We start from the raw sequence: 14,143 nt of genomic DNA on the forward strand, positions 1-14,143 counted from the left end.
CGGAACGGGAACCGGTTCCCGGCGGTTCCGGTTCCGGTTCCAAAAATTTAAGAACCGCTCTAACTGGTTCCGGTTCCGGTTCCAATATCTCAAGAACMGCCGGTTCCGGTTCCTGTCAAAAAGGGCGGGTACCCGCCTATGCTCACCCCTATTAAAAGTAATAAATTATAGAAATTATAAGGGTTAAAAATGGTATTATATAAAATTTTAGAAATAAAAATATGTATTCGTTATTTTTAGTCTTAGGCACCGTTTACCAAAAACTTACCCAATAAATGTTTATTGATCAAATTTAACACTATTAATTACTTAACGGATAAGATTTTAGTCCACCAAAACGATATCGTATGCAACAATTTACCCTATAAGCGTTTACCGTGGTAAGAGTTGTTACCCTCACTTACAGGGTAAGACTCTTGATCTTTATGTCGTTCTTACCGGGTAAGATTCTTTGTCCTTACCATATTCATCCGGTGAGGTAACGTGATTTGGTAAGCACTTACCGGATAAGCGTTTGGCAAACGGCCCTTAATTTGTTGTTTAGCATATGGTCATTATTCTCTTATATTGTTACCTCTAGTTTTTGTAATCGTTACATAAATGATAACGTTGGTTGATGGTTTTATTAAACAAACACAAGTGTCAAAGTCTAAGCCCACAATAAACATATGATGAGCCCAAACAAGAGTTTCTGGAAACACCTATACTGATCATGGCAAACATGCCTAGATACCCGAATACCGGTTATCATGAAAAAGTAGAAACAACATGACTTATGATACCGAATCCAGACATAATGGGAATATACACTTCTCGATAGTTTCAGTATAAATCAATTCACCTAATGTTAATTTTATATATGCTCAAACCAGTTCATCTGGAAGGAAATTATATAAATTAACTTATACTATAATTTGCTACTCGGTTAACAGATGTGGTAAAATATCGAAATCGAAAGTTACCTTATTTGGTTAACCGAACCATCTAACCCGCAAATAGGATAACCCAAAACCGTTTTGGTTTGGATGACTTATTTGTTTTAAGGTTTTTTTTATATATCCCTAGGGCCCAGGTCATCTAAATTATGGACCCGCCACTACATATATTTATTTTCAAATGAATAATATTACGTGTAAACACGCCAAAAAGTTTCAAAATGTGAAAAAAGTACATGTGAAACAAGCACAACTTGAAACAGATTTATGTTAATCACTACATTAAATTTTAGTAATAGATGAAAAGACGATGGTTTTTTTCTCTTTCCCTCCTTTTTCTCTCGGGGCTCCTTGGCTTTTCTGGTGGATGTGGTTCGCCCCACCCGAGTACGTATTTGTCTTGCGTTTTTGGTTTTTTGCTTGATTTGGAGGGGTCTTCCCCCTCCACATAAAAAAAATCATACGAAATAGCACACGATGTACCGAATACCGATTCTCATAAAAATTTCTTAAATAAAGATTCCCAATAATTAATAACGATCCAAATGCTAACATTTTATCGTCAACTATCTTTTAATCTATGCATTGTAGTTTATGCAATTGACATGAAACGTCGTTCTTCTGAGATTATGATTCAAGCTACTAATTTTGTTAATCGTGTTTCTCTACGATTAAAAAACACAAAATACAATAATTATACTAAATTCAATTTAAATATTAATCATTCACTTAAAGAAAAGTTAAATATTAATCATATACACGATATTAATAAATAAGAATGTTAACGAGTGTACAGTGGATCGCCATTTTGATGGTTTTTTGTTCGTTCACATTAGAAGCCATTTACTTGAAAAGCTTTTTAAAACGTTCAAGATGTCATATAAACTTATTACAACACTTTTAGATGGAAGTGTTTAATCATAGGTTACTCTCTCCATCGGAACATATGTCTTGCTTTTATTGCTATACCTAGAGTTACTACATGTATTGTTTGACGTAAAACATATAATGAATTTGTTTATGTCTTTTGTTGAATTTTTTTTTCACGGCTCGATAGATAATTTGATAAGCTAACGATTTTTTTTTCTTGAGTATTCTCAATATTATGCTTTGAAGCGGACTCGAACCTCCACGCTCTTTAGCACGAGATATGGGAGGATTCTTCCCCCAACTACCGAAGAGGTATTGACGGAATTGCCACATGTGAAATCGAGCAAAATTTTGCAAAGAAATAGCCCCCTTGTCTCTTGAGAAGAGATGGGAAACATGATCAATATAATTTGATCGAATAGTTGACCCAGTCCCCTGTTGTTTGAAAAAACCCTCCACTTCAATTGGTATTTTTTCACGAAAAAACGATATGAGATAACATCCGGAAATAGGGCGAACATGATTTCTCGCAGCTATCCAAAAATTTCAATGTTTGAATCGAAGGTTCATTCGATGACCTATGTATTGTGTATAAAGTAAGAAAAACTTCTTGCATTAAAAAAAGTAAACGACTTTGCTGAGAATTACATATTTTTTGTTTGGTCGGAAGAGTCCTCCAAATATTTTGGTCTCACGTATCAATTAAGTAATATATTTAACCATCTTTCACAAACTTAATCGATTTTATAAGACCTCAAATATGTTTAAATGTTCTAATAAACTGTTTTATAAACCTTAAAGGTGGAAAGTTTTTGTAGAATCATAAATTGTGCGTCATATATAACATTTTGTATGCTTTATAAACCATTTTCTACATCATTAATCCACTATCAAATAGTCATATATAGCTAAACGAATAAGCTATGAGTCTTGTTAAACTGCTAAAAAAAGGATAAGAGTGCGTTCGGTATACTGAGTAGAACATGACAGGAATCCTTGTTCCATGTTTGGCATGACTTTTATGTGGAACAAATAGGAACAGAGTGGACCAAAGTGGAACAGGCCTGTTCCACCCATACCCCATGGAACTGGGTGGAACAAGGTGAAACAAACTTATATTTTGTCAATATAACTTCAAAATAAAACTTAATTATCTTCTAAAACATCAAACATGTCTACTTTTTACATTTTATTCATACTTTAAATTTTATTTATTGTATTTTATGTTTCTTAAACTTTCATTTTTACTATCCTCAAAATATTATTGTTATACGGCTTCTATATTTTTATTAATCTATGTAATTTATTATATATTAATAATAAAAAATAATATAGAAAAAAGATAAAAATAAAAATTGGAAACTACATAAACTTTTTATTTTGTGTCATTTTAATTGTTTTGACGAAAATTTTAATATAGTATGTTATAAAAAATAATTATTTTATTATTAATCTAATAAATTACATAAATTAATTAAAATGAACAACTCATTAAGGGTAAATTGATCATTTTATTTATTTTGTTCGGTTCAATTCTATCTTACCAAACACTAAACAATTGTCCTGTCATGTCTTGTCTAGACACCAAACAAACCCTTATAGGTTTTAGAAGAGCAAATGTCAACTTTGTGCATATTATAGGGACTAAACATGTAGTTTACTCATTAATAAAACCTCTTAAACCCTAATTCGCATAGAACCCTAATATCGCCTCTCTTCTATTTATACCACGATCGTCGCCCTTCCACTTCACCTGCAACTTCATGATTCTCTGGTCTGAATCACCACAATACATATGTATCTCTTCGATTATTGTTTGTATGTATATCTTTGAGCTTTCTTCTTGCAATAAGTATGGTGGAATGCATCTGTGATGAAAAATCGAAGGCTTGTTTCTCAGAAACATTCGCAGTGGCCGCCTGATTGAGCTTTCGCCTTCGCCAGGCTTGAGAGCTCATGTTGCTCTGATCCTTCCTTGGATGTCTGAGATACTTCCATATCATTCATCTCCTTTACCTTTTTGTTCTGCAAATTTCTTGTCGATTACTTTTGCTGATTTTGATTTAATCCTTTCGGTTGATTCGGCGGTAGAGAATTTCCACAATTAATTCGATATTCCGCCATTTTTTATTCAAGTTATCGTCATACATTAGTTTCATTGTTGAATTTAATCGGTGACGATAGATCGAGAATTTCTGCACTTTCATTTTTTCAAATATCTGCTTTAATTGATTATCTCGTTTTTCTCGTTTAGATCCGTTTGATTGCTTCAGCTATTGAACGTTTCAATTTCATCAAATTGTTATTCTGCAATATTTGAATTAGTTTTCTGTATCATACATTAGTTTCATTGTTGAATTTAATTGCCAATTGGTGATGATAGATGGAGGATTTCTGTACTTATCTTTTCAAATATCTCCTTCAATTGATCATGTTGTTTTTCTCGTTTAGATCCGTATGATTGCTTCAGCCAAATAACGTTTCAATTTCATCATGTTGGTGTTATTCTGCAATATTTTAATTAGTATTTATTTGGTCTGATTACGGAAAAATTAATAACTGATGATGATAATCCAAAGGCTTGTTTCTCAGAAACATTCGCAGTGGCCGCCTAAGAGCTTTCGCCTTCGCCAGGCTTGAGAGCTGTTGCTGTTTTGCTCCTTCCTTGGATGTCTGAAGTTTTTTATTTCCATTTCTTTAAACAAAATTGATTTTAAAAAGTAGAAATGTTGTTTGAAAGTGTTTCTCGGTGATGATTTCAACAGATGACGAGTCTGATTTATCCATTCCATTCAATTCTGAAGACGAATCGAGGCATTTGTCTGAGAGAAACCAGTATGATTACAACAACTTCATTTTCTTTTCCGTTTATGTTTTTTTTTTTTTTTTGTGAATTCTTGTTGGAAGTAAGAGATTAATTTTTATTTGATACCATTTTTTTTGGGGGGGGAGGAGTGGATTTTTTCTGGTGGTCATGTTTTAATTATTTAGACTTTAGAGCATCCTAAACGTGGAGCATGTCCATGGATGAGATGCACCAACGACTAGCTACCTGATTTTTAACTGAAATGTCCATTGAACATTGTCTAGAGTAGATGTGAACTTGGAATAAACATTAGTGGTCGTTTAGCAGACACATACTTGGGTTAGTGTTTTTGGTTAAGTTATCAAAGTAAGATTTTAGTCTATTAAAACAGCGTTGTGATAATTTATTCGATAAGTTTTTTTATACGGTAAGACTTGTTACTCTCAATCAGGTTAGATTTTCTGTTCTTATAATTGCTCTTGCTGTGTAGGATTTTAAAATTTGTGATGTTACCCGATAGGATAAAGTGTGTTATAGTAAGCATATATCATGTAAATGTTTAGGGTGTGTTTGGTATGCAGAACAAGGTGGGACAAGACATGACACATTTGCCTTATGTTTGGCGTGTTCATATGAAGAACACAATGGAACTAAGTAGAACACACATGGGACATGTGTGTTCACCATTACCTCCCGGAACTAGAGGTTGTTTGGTATATGGATAGGACATGATAAAACTGATTAAAATGATCAATTTATTTGTTGTTTAGTGTTTTTTTCATTAAATAATCAATTTAAATGTTAACAAATATTATTTAAAAATACCAAAAAATATTTAAATAAACATTAATTAAAAGATTTACATTCATAAATCAAAAGATTTAAATACCATGTTTATCAACACAGACATTGAAATGTTTACTAGTGGATATCAAAAGATCTAAACACAAAATTTCAAATGTTTAATATTGTGTATCAAAAGACCTAAACACAAATATCAAATATTGCAACAAAGACCTAAACATTTCCTCGAATAATGGTCGCAACCTTTTTTCAATCATTTTGGTTGCATCTCTCGAAACATCAATGTTTCTCTTTCTCTTTTTGAATGATGCTTCTACGTCTTGTGGAATGAAGAATGCAGAAATGTCATTAGGAGTATACAAACATGTTGAATTCTTCGGTCTTAGCACCGACTTCACTTTCTAGATTGATGTGCTCCAATGCATCTGCAACAAATTTCACCATCGATCCTATAGCCTGATCTTTTCCAAATATAATCTTTAATCACTTATATTGGGGAAATGATTTGTTGGTGATTTAGTTTTTGCTTGGATTTTTCTATATATTTGTGATTTTTTTTATAGAAACATTCAAGCAAAAACTATATTGCAACAAACCGTTTCCTTAATATGAGTGATTGAAGATGATATTTGACAAATATCGAGCTACAGGATTGATGATGGAATTTGCCGCGGATGCATTGAAGCACATCAATCTAGAAAATGAAGTCGGTGCTGAGACCGAAAAATTGAACGTGCCTTCGTCTACTTCTTCTAATGACGCTTCTGCATCCTCCATTTCTCACAAGACGTAGAAGTATTATCCAAAAAAAGAAAGAGAAAATTTGGTGTTTCCGAAGATGCAATTAAAATGATTGAAAAGGGGTTGCAATCGTTATCCGATGAAATGAGTAAGATGGTATCACTTGTTGGTTCTATGGGTTTACAAAGTATGTCTAATGAGTTAAGCAACATGGATTTTGATGGTGACCAGATTATTACCATTAGCATGTATTTTGCAAATAATCCGATTCAACTACGTCTTTGAATGACATTAATGTTACTTTCAAGCCAAAATTTGTGAGGACCATCTTAAAAAAGTTAGACATGTAATGTTAGTTGATAAACATTTGAATCTTTTGTGTTTAGGTCTTTTGGTACACAATAGTAAATGTTTGAATTTTTTGTGTTTATGTCTTTTGGTACCTAATATTAAAATTTTCAACTTTTGTGTTGGTAAACATGATGTTGAAATCTTTACTTTTGTTTAAAATTTATTTAAGATATTTTTTTGTATTTTTAAATAGTATTTGTTAACATTTAGATTGATTATTTAGTGAAAAAACACTAGATAACTCATTCGGGGTAAATTGGTCATTTTAACCAGTTCTATCATGCCATGTCTTATTAAACGATGAACATCTGTAATGTCTTGTCCTGTCTTATCTGCGTACCAAACGCATCCTAAACAGCCTCTTAGTTAAAAAAAAGTAAAAGGAAAGGAAAAAAAATACAAGAGTGGAATTGTTTTGCTGACCACATGTTGAGATTGAAATGTCAATCAATCTCAATGTACTTTGTGCTTTAAAAGATGTGTTTCAAGTGTAAAAAAGTGGTCTCACGAAAACAGGCTGATCTCACGTGATCCCAAGTCTATATATACACATATATACATATATAACTATCTTTAACAATTAATAGTGAAAGAATGGCAAAACATGTAGTTGTAGAGGATACACCAAGAACATGTTACCATATATAGTTATATGCCTATAATTAAAGATGATTAAACTAGAAACAAAGAAGAAAGTAAGCAGCAGCTCTTGTAGGGGGCGGGGGGGCTTTTCACTATAGTCTTATCTCATATTCACCGGCCATTGTTATGTATCTCACCCATGGTAGTGTCTGGTATGCACTTTTTTCGATTACTTTCAGATGACGAACCTACAACCATATATACATAAAGTATATTACTGGGTTCGTATTGAGAATACTCAATCAAGGTTGTAAAATCGGTTTTATAGGACGCTAACTATGTTAAATGTTGTAATAGCCTGCTTTGTAGAACCAAACAATTGTTTGTCCTATGTAAAAGTGTTATAATAAGTTGATAGTGTGTTTTTAACGTCCTAACAAGTTTTTATGACACTTTTGAAATAAAACGTCATATTTGGACAAAAAGTTGATTACTGGCAACCCCACCAGTCCAACACGGAATACGCCTTCAAGAACAACAATGTGGAGCATTTTTTGGCTCATGAAGCGGGTGATGCTAGCGGCGGGGGTTGGGATCGAACCCAAATCTTGTATTTGGACACTTTTAAAATAAAATGCCCTCTTAGTATTTTTATATGACATTATTTAAAAGGTGTCTTATAAAAATAAGTGTCTTGTAAAAAGATATGTTCACAGGAAACTTCTCAACGGTGTCATGTAAAAAAACTAATAGGATTCCTTATTTCAAAAGTGTTCTAAAACACTTGTTAGGACGTCCAAAAACGTTTTATTAGCTTGTTAAATACACGCACATTTGTTTGGTTCTATAAACTCAAGTCATGTAAAACAGTCTATAACTGGGACATATTTGGCATCTCATAAAGCCGATTTATTGTAGTGACGGTTGTAGCAGATGTGCGGAAATACATACCTGAATCCCCGATACAGTAAAATATGGTATTTCAAACTTCACGCGTATGGGAGCTTTTCTGTCGGTCGTTCCATCTTCATAAGTTACACTCGGGAGCTTAAATTCGGCCCCTAACATATATACCTGTGATTTTGATGCTCAAATTGTGCCACGAGAAAACGGATGAGCATTTGCAACGATGCAAAGAACATCCACAATGGAGTTTTTCCAAAACCTTTTTGGAAAGCTTTTTAGCTGCCTAAGATTATGAAAAACCTCCCGATAGAAAAACACAATCTTTTTGTCATGAAAAACCTCCCGATAGAAAAACATAATCTTTTTGTCATGAAAAACCTCCTAAATACCAAAAAACTGTCATGTCAAGTCCTACTCTCTTGTCCTATACCGTCCCTTACAATCATGTATGCATATCATATGTTACCTAAGAGTGCGTTTGATGCATTGGACAAGACATAACATAACATGGATCAGTGTTCCAAGTTTGACAAGACTTTTATGTGGTACAGATAGGAACATAGTGGAATAAGCGTGTTCCACCCAGAAACAACATGAACCCTTTATTTTAGTGTTATTTATCATCTTAACAAAAACTTTCTAATGATATATTTTGTTATAAAAAATATTTATTTATTATAATCTAATTAATTAAATAAATTATCCATAATATATAAATAACTCATTAGGGGTAAGCTGATAAATTTTATCCGCTCTGTTCTGTCCAATTTTGTCTTACCAAAACGCTGAATAGTTGTTCTGTCTTGTTCTATTTTATCATGTATTATCTTGTCTGGATATCAAACGTACCCTAACTACACAAACTTTCAATAACCTTGTGGGTCTCGATTTTTGCTTGTTTTGTTTGGCCACCTAAGCTTGCGGGTCCCCACTATTAGGAAAAAAAATTTAATAAAAAAAGGTTACCATTGTGGATGTTCTAATACGTATCTTAATTACCTTGTCTCCGGGGAAGGTTTTGATCCTCCATACAATCGAATCATGTTCAGGAGCGTAGGAAGCGCTTCCCATCGTTGTCCTAACAATAGGTTTCGTAGCATCGGATGGCACCGGTATGTCAATGTGGACATTTGTTGCATTGCTGTATTACGAATTAGCTATTGAAGTTGAGTTAAATTAGCTACTGTATTATATGGATAATTAAGGTCCTAATTAAGGCCATACTGTAATGCCCCAAGTCCAAAGCAGCAGGCTGGCCCAACAACTTCGAAATAAAATTATAGTGGAAGTTATTGGTAGCCCACAACTTGAAGCTGAGCTAGCAATTCAATATTCTATCCATATGGGACGGATTGTTACAAATACCTTCGCTCCCTGAATTGGCTTCTAGCTTTTATAAGCATGACCCTACTTCTCGCATGCCTTTCAACTTGAGCATCGATCCAAATAAGAGGTTTCACCTAGCAACATATGGAGGATTGGTGAAAAGAACATTTTTAATCAAATTGGTTAATCACATATGAAGATATGAATCAGGTGAGATTGAGGCACAAACGATCTGTCACAAATGAGATGTTTTAATCGATATAGGACGTGTCAAAAACCAAGCAACGGTGAAGCACTACAACAAAATCGGCTTTATAGAAAGTCAAACATGTCTAAATGTCCTAAGTTTATGGGAATTGTGTGTCATATCTAAAGATGTTACAATAAGAAGTTAAGACGTATTTCGGCATCCTAGAAAGTTTTTTAGGAGAACTCTTTTAATGAAGTGTCATATTAGTTTTTTATAGGACCCTTTTGAAAAGTATTTTATGAACACATCTTATTATAAGATACTTGTTTTATCAGACATTTTCCAAATAATGTCATATAAAAAGACTAATAAGATGTTTTATTTCAACATTGTCTTAAAAAAACTTGTTAAGACACTTAAAAATGTTCTATCATTTTATTGTAGCACATTTATATAGGACATATAGTTGTTTGGTCTATAAATTTAAGTCTTATTATGCAGTCTATTAGGACACTTAGACGTAAGTCATCGTCCTATAAGACCGCTTTTGTTGTAATGAACACAAGATGCATGAAGCATGATTGTAAATGATGCCTATAACTGAAGATAACCTGAGTATTGAGTCTATATGTCATTAGATCGAATGATCCATCGGGAGGAATAAACGATATCGTGCGATCACTTTCAAAGCGGGCGAGTCGTACACACCTGACGGAAACAACAATCAAGTGTGAAGAACTTTTAACTACTTAAGAAACCAAATTATATAAATCAGGCAAACACATTTTAGTAACATGCTTCTAGATTTGAAGAGCATTGAGATTGCAAGGCTTACTGATGAAATCTAACGTCTTCCAAATCAATTGATTTTCCTTCTGTTGTTCGACCTTGAGCATCCATCAGAAGTCTATCATTAAGCCCAAGCTTGCATTCAGGCATTCCACTGTAAGAAACAATGGCAACAAATGTTATAGTGTCCGCCTAGCCTCCATTGGAGAGGTGTGATAGTGTTCCACATTGGCTAGACTTGGACCATTTATCCTCAACATATGTTGGAACCTCCCTCCTTTCCTCAAAGGCTCTTTTGAAGAGTCTTCTAATGGGTATCTACTATCTAACATATAGGGCTGTTTAGTTGGTTTTCCATTAAGTCGGTTTTCCATTAAGTCCTGTATGGATAAAACTGTATGTTGGGATTAATCAGTCTGTATAGATTCGGAAGGTTTTTGTTTGTGAGAGTCTACTCATAGATGGAAGGAGCGTGCTTTTCAATTGGAAGGTACACGCTTGAAAAAAAAATTGGTTTTCAGCATAAAACTTTCCACTAGAAGTTTACTGAATAAGCCACTTTTTATATCATTAGTCCTCTACGAAACTGTTATTTATAGCTGAACAAAATGGTTGCGAGTCCCGTTAAGCTCATTAAGCTGCTAACAAACACGCCCCTCTTCTCAAAAAAAAAATTTATACTAGAGTAATAGAGTTAGCCAATTCTTAAATGTCATCATCCATCATGACAGATTCACCCTTTTAGAGATGTGTCCCATATAGTGTCAAAAGCTCCTAGATCTAATGATTATTCACCTTTTATGCTTGTGGTAATATCGGAAACCCCATTAGGTTACAATCAAAAAGAACTTTTGAGGAGAAAAACGAGATTCCCTCATATGTTGATGAGAGGTGGTCCAATTAAGCCTAGTGATATGGGACTCGATGTTAAACAATACATTACAACAAAAAATTCAGGCACCTTAAACATGTTCTCATCTTCAATGCCCCCACAACTTCTGATCGAAGTATCTGTCTGTTACTGTTGATTAGTATGTTAACACTTTCAACCACATCTAGGAATACCTGAAAGTAACAAAACACAAACAGAACATTGCAATGTTAATATCAGTAATGTTACATTATAGTAATATCCCGTTCAAAAGATGTACATACTTCATTCTTTTTGTAAAATATCCCTTCATTTCGCCAAGAGACTGCATTGGTAACAGCCATTGGAGGCCTTTGTGTAACTTCCAACCTATAAGCATCTGTCTTGATAAACTCACTTAGAATTGTTGCTTCGGTATATTGTGGGTAACCAAAGTCCATCATTTCATCAAGTAATTCATACTGCCATAGTTTGCTAAGCATGAGCTCAAATGTGAAATAGGTTGACCATATATTTAATTAGTTAAACCAAACCAACAAGTTGTATGTATGCAGACCTGACTTCTACACTAAAGAGTAGAGAGTTTGCTTCCAATATAATTAATTAGTTGATATGCAAAAAAAGGGTATCATTCTTACAACTACAACAAAGTTATCTCTGAGAGATTCTTCTTCCAACTCTTCAAAATAATACTCAAAAACCTGCATAAAGTGATAAACTATTAAGAACTAACATGATACGAATATCAATTTTAGGCAAAAGCAGAACTATAATCATTAAACTACAACAAAATCAGCTTTATAGACGTCAAATATGTCAAACTGTCTAATAGACAACTTTATTAGACTTAACTTTATAGGACCATACAATTGTTCATCATATGCAAATGTGTTACAATAAGTTGATAGAATGCTTTCGGACGTCTTAACAAGCTTTTTAGAACACTTTAGAAATCAAGTGTCCTATTAGACTTTTCATATGACATAATTTGAAAGTGGCTTATAAAAAAACTGCCCAATAAACAAACATGTTCATGTGTCATATAAAAAAAACTAATAGGAGAATTTATTTAAAAAATTACGCCCTAACATCCTATTCCAACACTTTTAAATAGTAGACACAATTGTTTGGTCCCATAAACTTAAGTCCTATAAAATAATCTATTACTACATTTAGACATATTTAATATCCTATTAAACAGATTTTATTATATTGTTACTATGGAGTAAGAAATAGTCAAATATACTCACATTTGCTAACCGGTGGAGAAATACAATGAGGCTAGCAACATTACAGTTCTGCCTTGATACTGCCATCAAGTAGACATTGTTGTGTTGAAAGAACACATGAGAGACACCATTGTCATAAACTATTGGACCTTGAGACTCTATGTCCTCCTGATAGACAAAGATCATATGTGTTAGAGTCCAACATCGGCTAGATTTTGACCATTTCTCCATAATATATGTTAAAACCTCATTTCTCTCCTCAAACGCTCTTTTGGCTATTATTCTAACGGGATTTCACCTATTCTCACATAGTACCAGAGCTAAGTTCACCACTCTAAGGACTCGACGGTCATTAGCCCCATTGTAGGGGGGATTATGAGTCCACCCAAGTCAGTTCAACAAGGGCTCTTTTGATCAGTAATCTACGCGGGTTCCACATTTTTTTTTTTAAATTGTCCACAAATTAGCATGATGTTAAATCTCATAATATTTCCATGATTCTAGTAACTTAATTAGTGGCATTCTCAATGATTTACTAGTTGTTCTTCAATGTATGGTAGGACAATTGTATCATCGGAGCTATGCCAATCTATTTTACAATTACAATCAGCATGTACTTTGAAGATATTTTGCTTCCCAGAAAACCTAAAACTTCAATTCTTCTTCATAGACATCAAAATATGTGCAAAAACAGGCATGGATACATTTGAATTGTTACTAATATCATGAGTACCTCTTTCTCAAGGAGCTTGGTGAAGAACCTCTCGGCTTCAACAGATGAAATATCACCACGATAGTGACGACTGATCAAGCAACGTCCCTTGATATCGAGAATGAAAAGTGCAGACACGGCTCCCGCCATTGATCTGCATCAATCGAACCTCGAGATCAACGAATAATGTGAAAATGGTGAAGAATTTTAGGATCGAAGAAAAATGCAGTTGAATCACGAGTATTATTACCAATGGATTAGTACAAATTACTTGAAGATCAATACCAAAAGCATGTAAGAGATTCCTTGCGATGAGATTTTGCATTACAGATCACACGATCGCTGCAAGTTCGGGTTTCATATGATCATGGGGGTGGAGAACCCAGAAATGGTAGTTTTTCAGGTGTCGTAAATTTCACTTTTACCCCCCTGTACTTTCATTCAATTGTCGTATTTGACTAAAATTATTTTAATCCAGGGATGTGTTAAAAAGATTAAAATCTTAACCCGTAAAGGTTTATTGATAAAATGTAACATTATCACTTACTTTATCGGATAAAATTTAGTCCATCAAAATGACATTGTATGTAACAATTTGTCCGGTAATCTTTAACCGGGTAAGAGTCGTCACTCTCACTTACCGAGTAATACTTTTTAGGAGCCTTTTATTATATGCTTACCGTTATCGCTTACCTTACTGATTAAGTATAACAAAAATCAAGAATGTTATCCGGTAAGATGCATAACAAGGACAGAAAATCTTACCCGATAAAGTGAGGGAAAAAACTCTTACCTGATAAGTGTTTATCGGGTTTGAAACTTTTACCAACAATCTATTTTGATGAACGAGATTCTTACATGATAAGTAATTTATGTCGCTGGTAAGCGCTTACATGATAAACATTTGGTAAACGACCCCTTAGACTTTGTCATTGTTCTTATCAGGTAAGATTTTTGGTTTTTGCCATGTTCATTCGATAAGGTAATGTGACTTGGTAAACGCCTATCAAGTAAGCGTTTGGTAAACGGCT

At 33.7% G+C, this 14,143-nt stretch overlaps 1 protein-coding gene and 3 non-coding genes across 4 annotated transcripts; 3 read left to right on the forward strand and 1 right to left on the reverse strand.

The window, feature by feature from the left end:
- Positions 1-3,670: 3,670 nt before the first annotated feature.
- Positions 3,671-3,796, forward strand: LOC112511880. Its single transcript, XR_003069136.1, has one exon. It is a non-coding gene; the product is annotated as a small nucleolar RNA SNORD14 (small nucleolar RNA).
- Positions 3,797-4,362: 566 nt separating this feature from the next.
- On the forward strand, positions 4,363-4,486 carry LOC112511879. The gene has a single exon (XR_003069135.1). It is a non-coding gene; the product is annotated as a small nucleolar RNA SNORD14 (small nucleolar RNA).
- Positions 4,487-4,549: 63 nt separating this feature from the next.
- On the forward strand, positions 4,550-4,636 carry LOC112511921. Its single transcript, XR_003069174.1, has one exon. It is a non-coding gene; the product is annotated as a small nucleolar RNA SNOR75 (small nucleolar RNA).
- A 2,605-nt stretch (positions 4,637-7,241) lies between these two features.
- LOC112511802 (AP-1 complex subunit mu-2-like) lies at positions 7,242-13,262 on the reverse strand. Its single transcript, XM_025117571.1, has 11 exons — positions 13,134-13,262; positions 12,422-12,568; positions 11,810-11,872; positions 11,456-11,632; positions 11,262-11,365; positions 10,347-10,454; positions 10,123-10,219; positions 9,361-9,455; positions 8,995-9,136; positions 8,041-8,163; positions 7,242-7,337 (listed from the first exon to the last, which is right to left on the reverse strand). Exons 1-11 carry the CDS (start codon positions 13,260-13,262, stop codon positions 7,242-7,244), a joined length of 1,281 nt encoding a protein of 426 aa, XP_024973339.1.
- Between the last annotated feature and the right edge of the window lie 881 nt (positions 13,263-14,143).

The sequence above is a fragment of the Cynara cardunculus genome, assembly GCF_001531365.2.
Source record: "Cynara cardunculus var. scolymus isolate 2C chromosome LG 4, CcrdV1, whole genome shotgun sequence".
Classification (NCBI taxonomy): Eukaryota; Viridiplantae; Streptophyta; class Magnoliopsida; order Asterales; family Asteraceae; genus Cynara; species Cynara cardunculus.

What these genes read in the sequence shown, in the direction of transcription:
- LOC112511802 (XM_025117571.1), bottom strand. Translation starts at nt 13,262, where the DNA reads ATGGCGGGAGCCGTGTCTGCACTTTTCATTCTCGATATCAAGGGACGT. An exon ending in TTCTCCACCGGTTAGCAAAT is followed by an intron (nt 11,873 to 12,421) that starts GTGAGTATATTT and finishes CACTTTATGCAG; the next exon opens with GTTTTTGAGTATTATTTTGA. An exon ending in GAGATAACTTTGTTGTAGTT is followed by an intron (nt 11,633 to 11,809) that starts GTAAGAATGATA and finishes AAACTATGGCAG; the next exon opens with TATGAATTACTTGATGAAAT.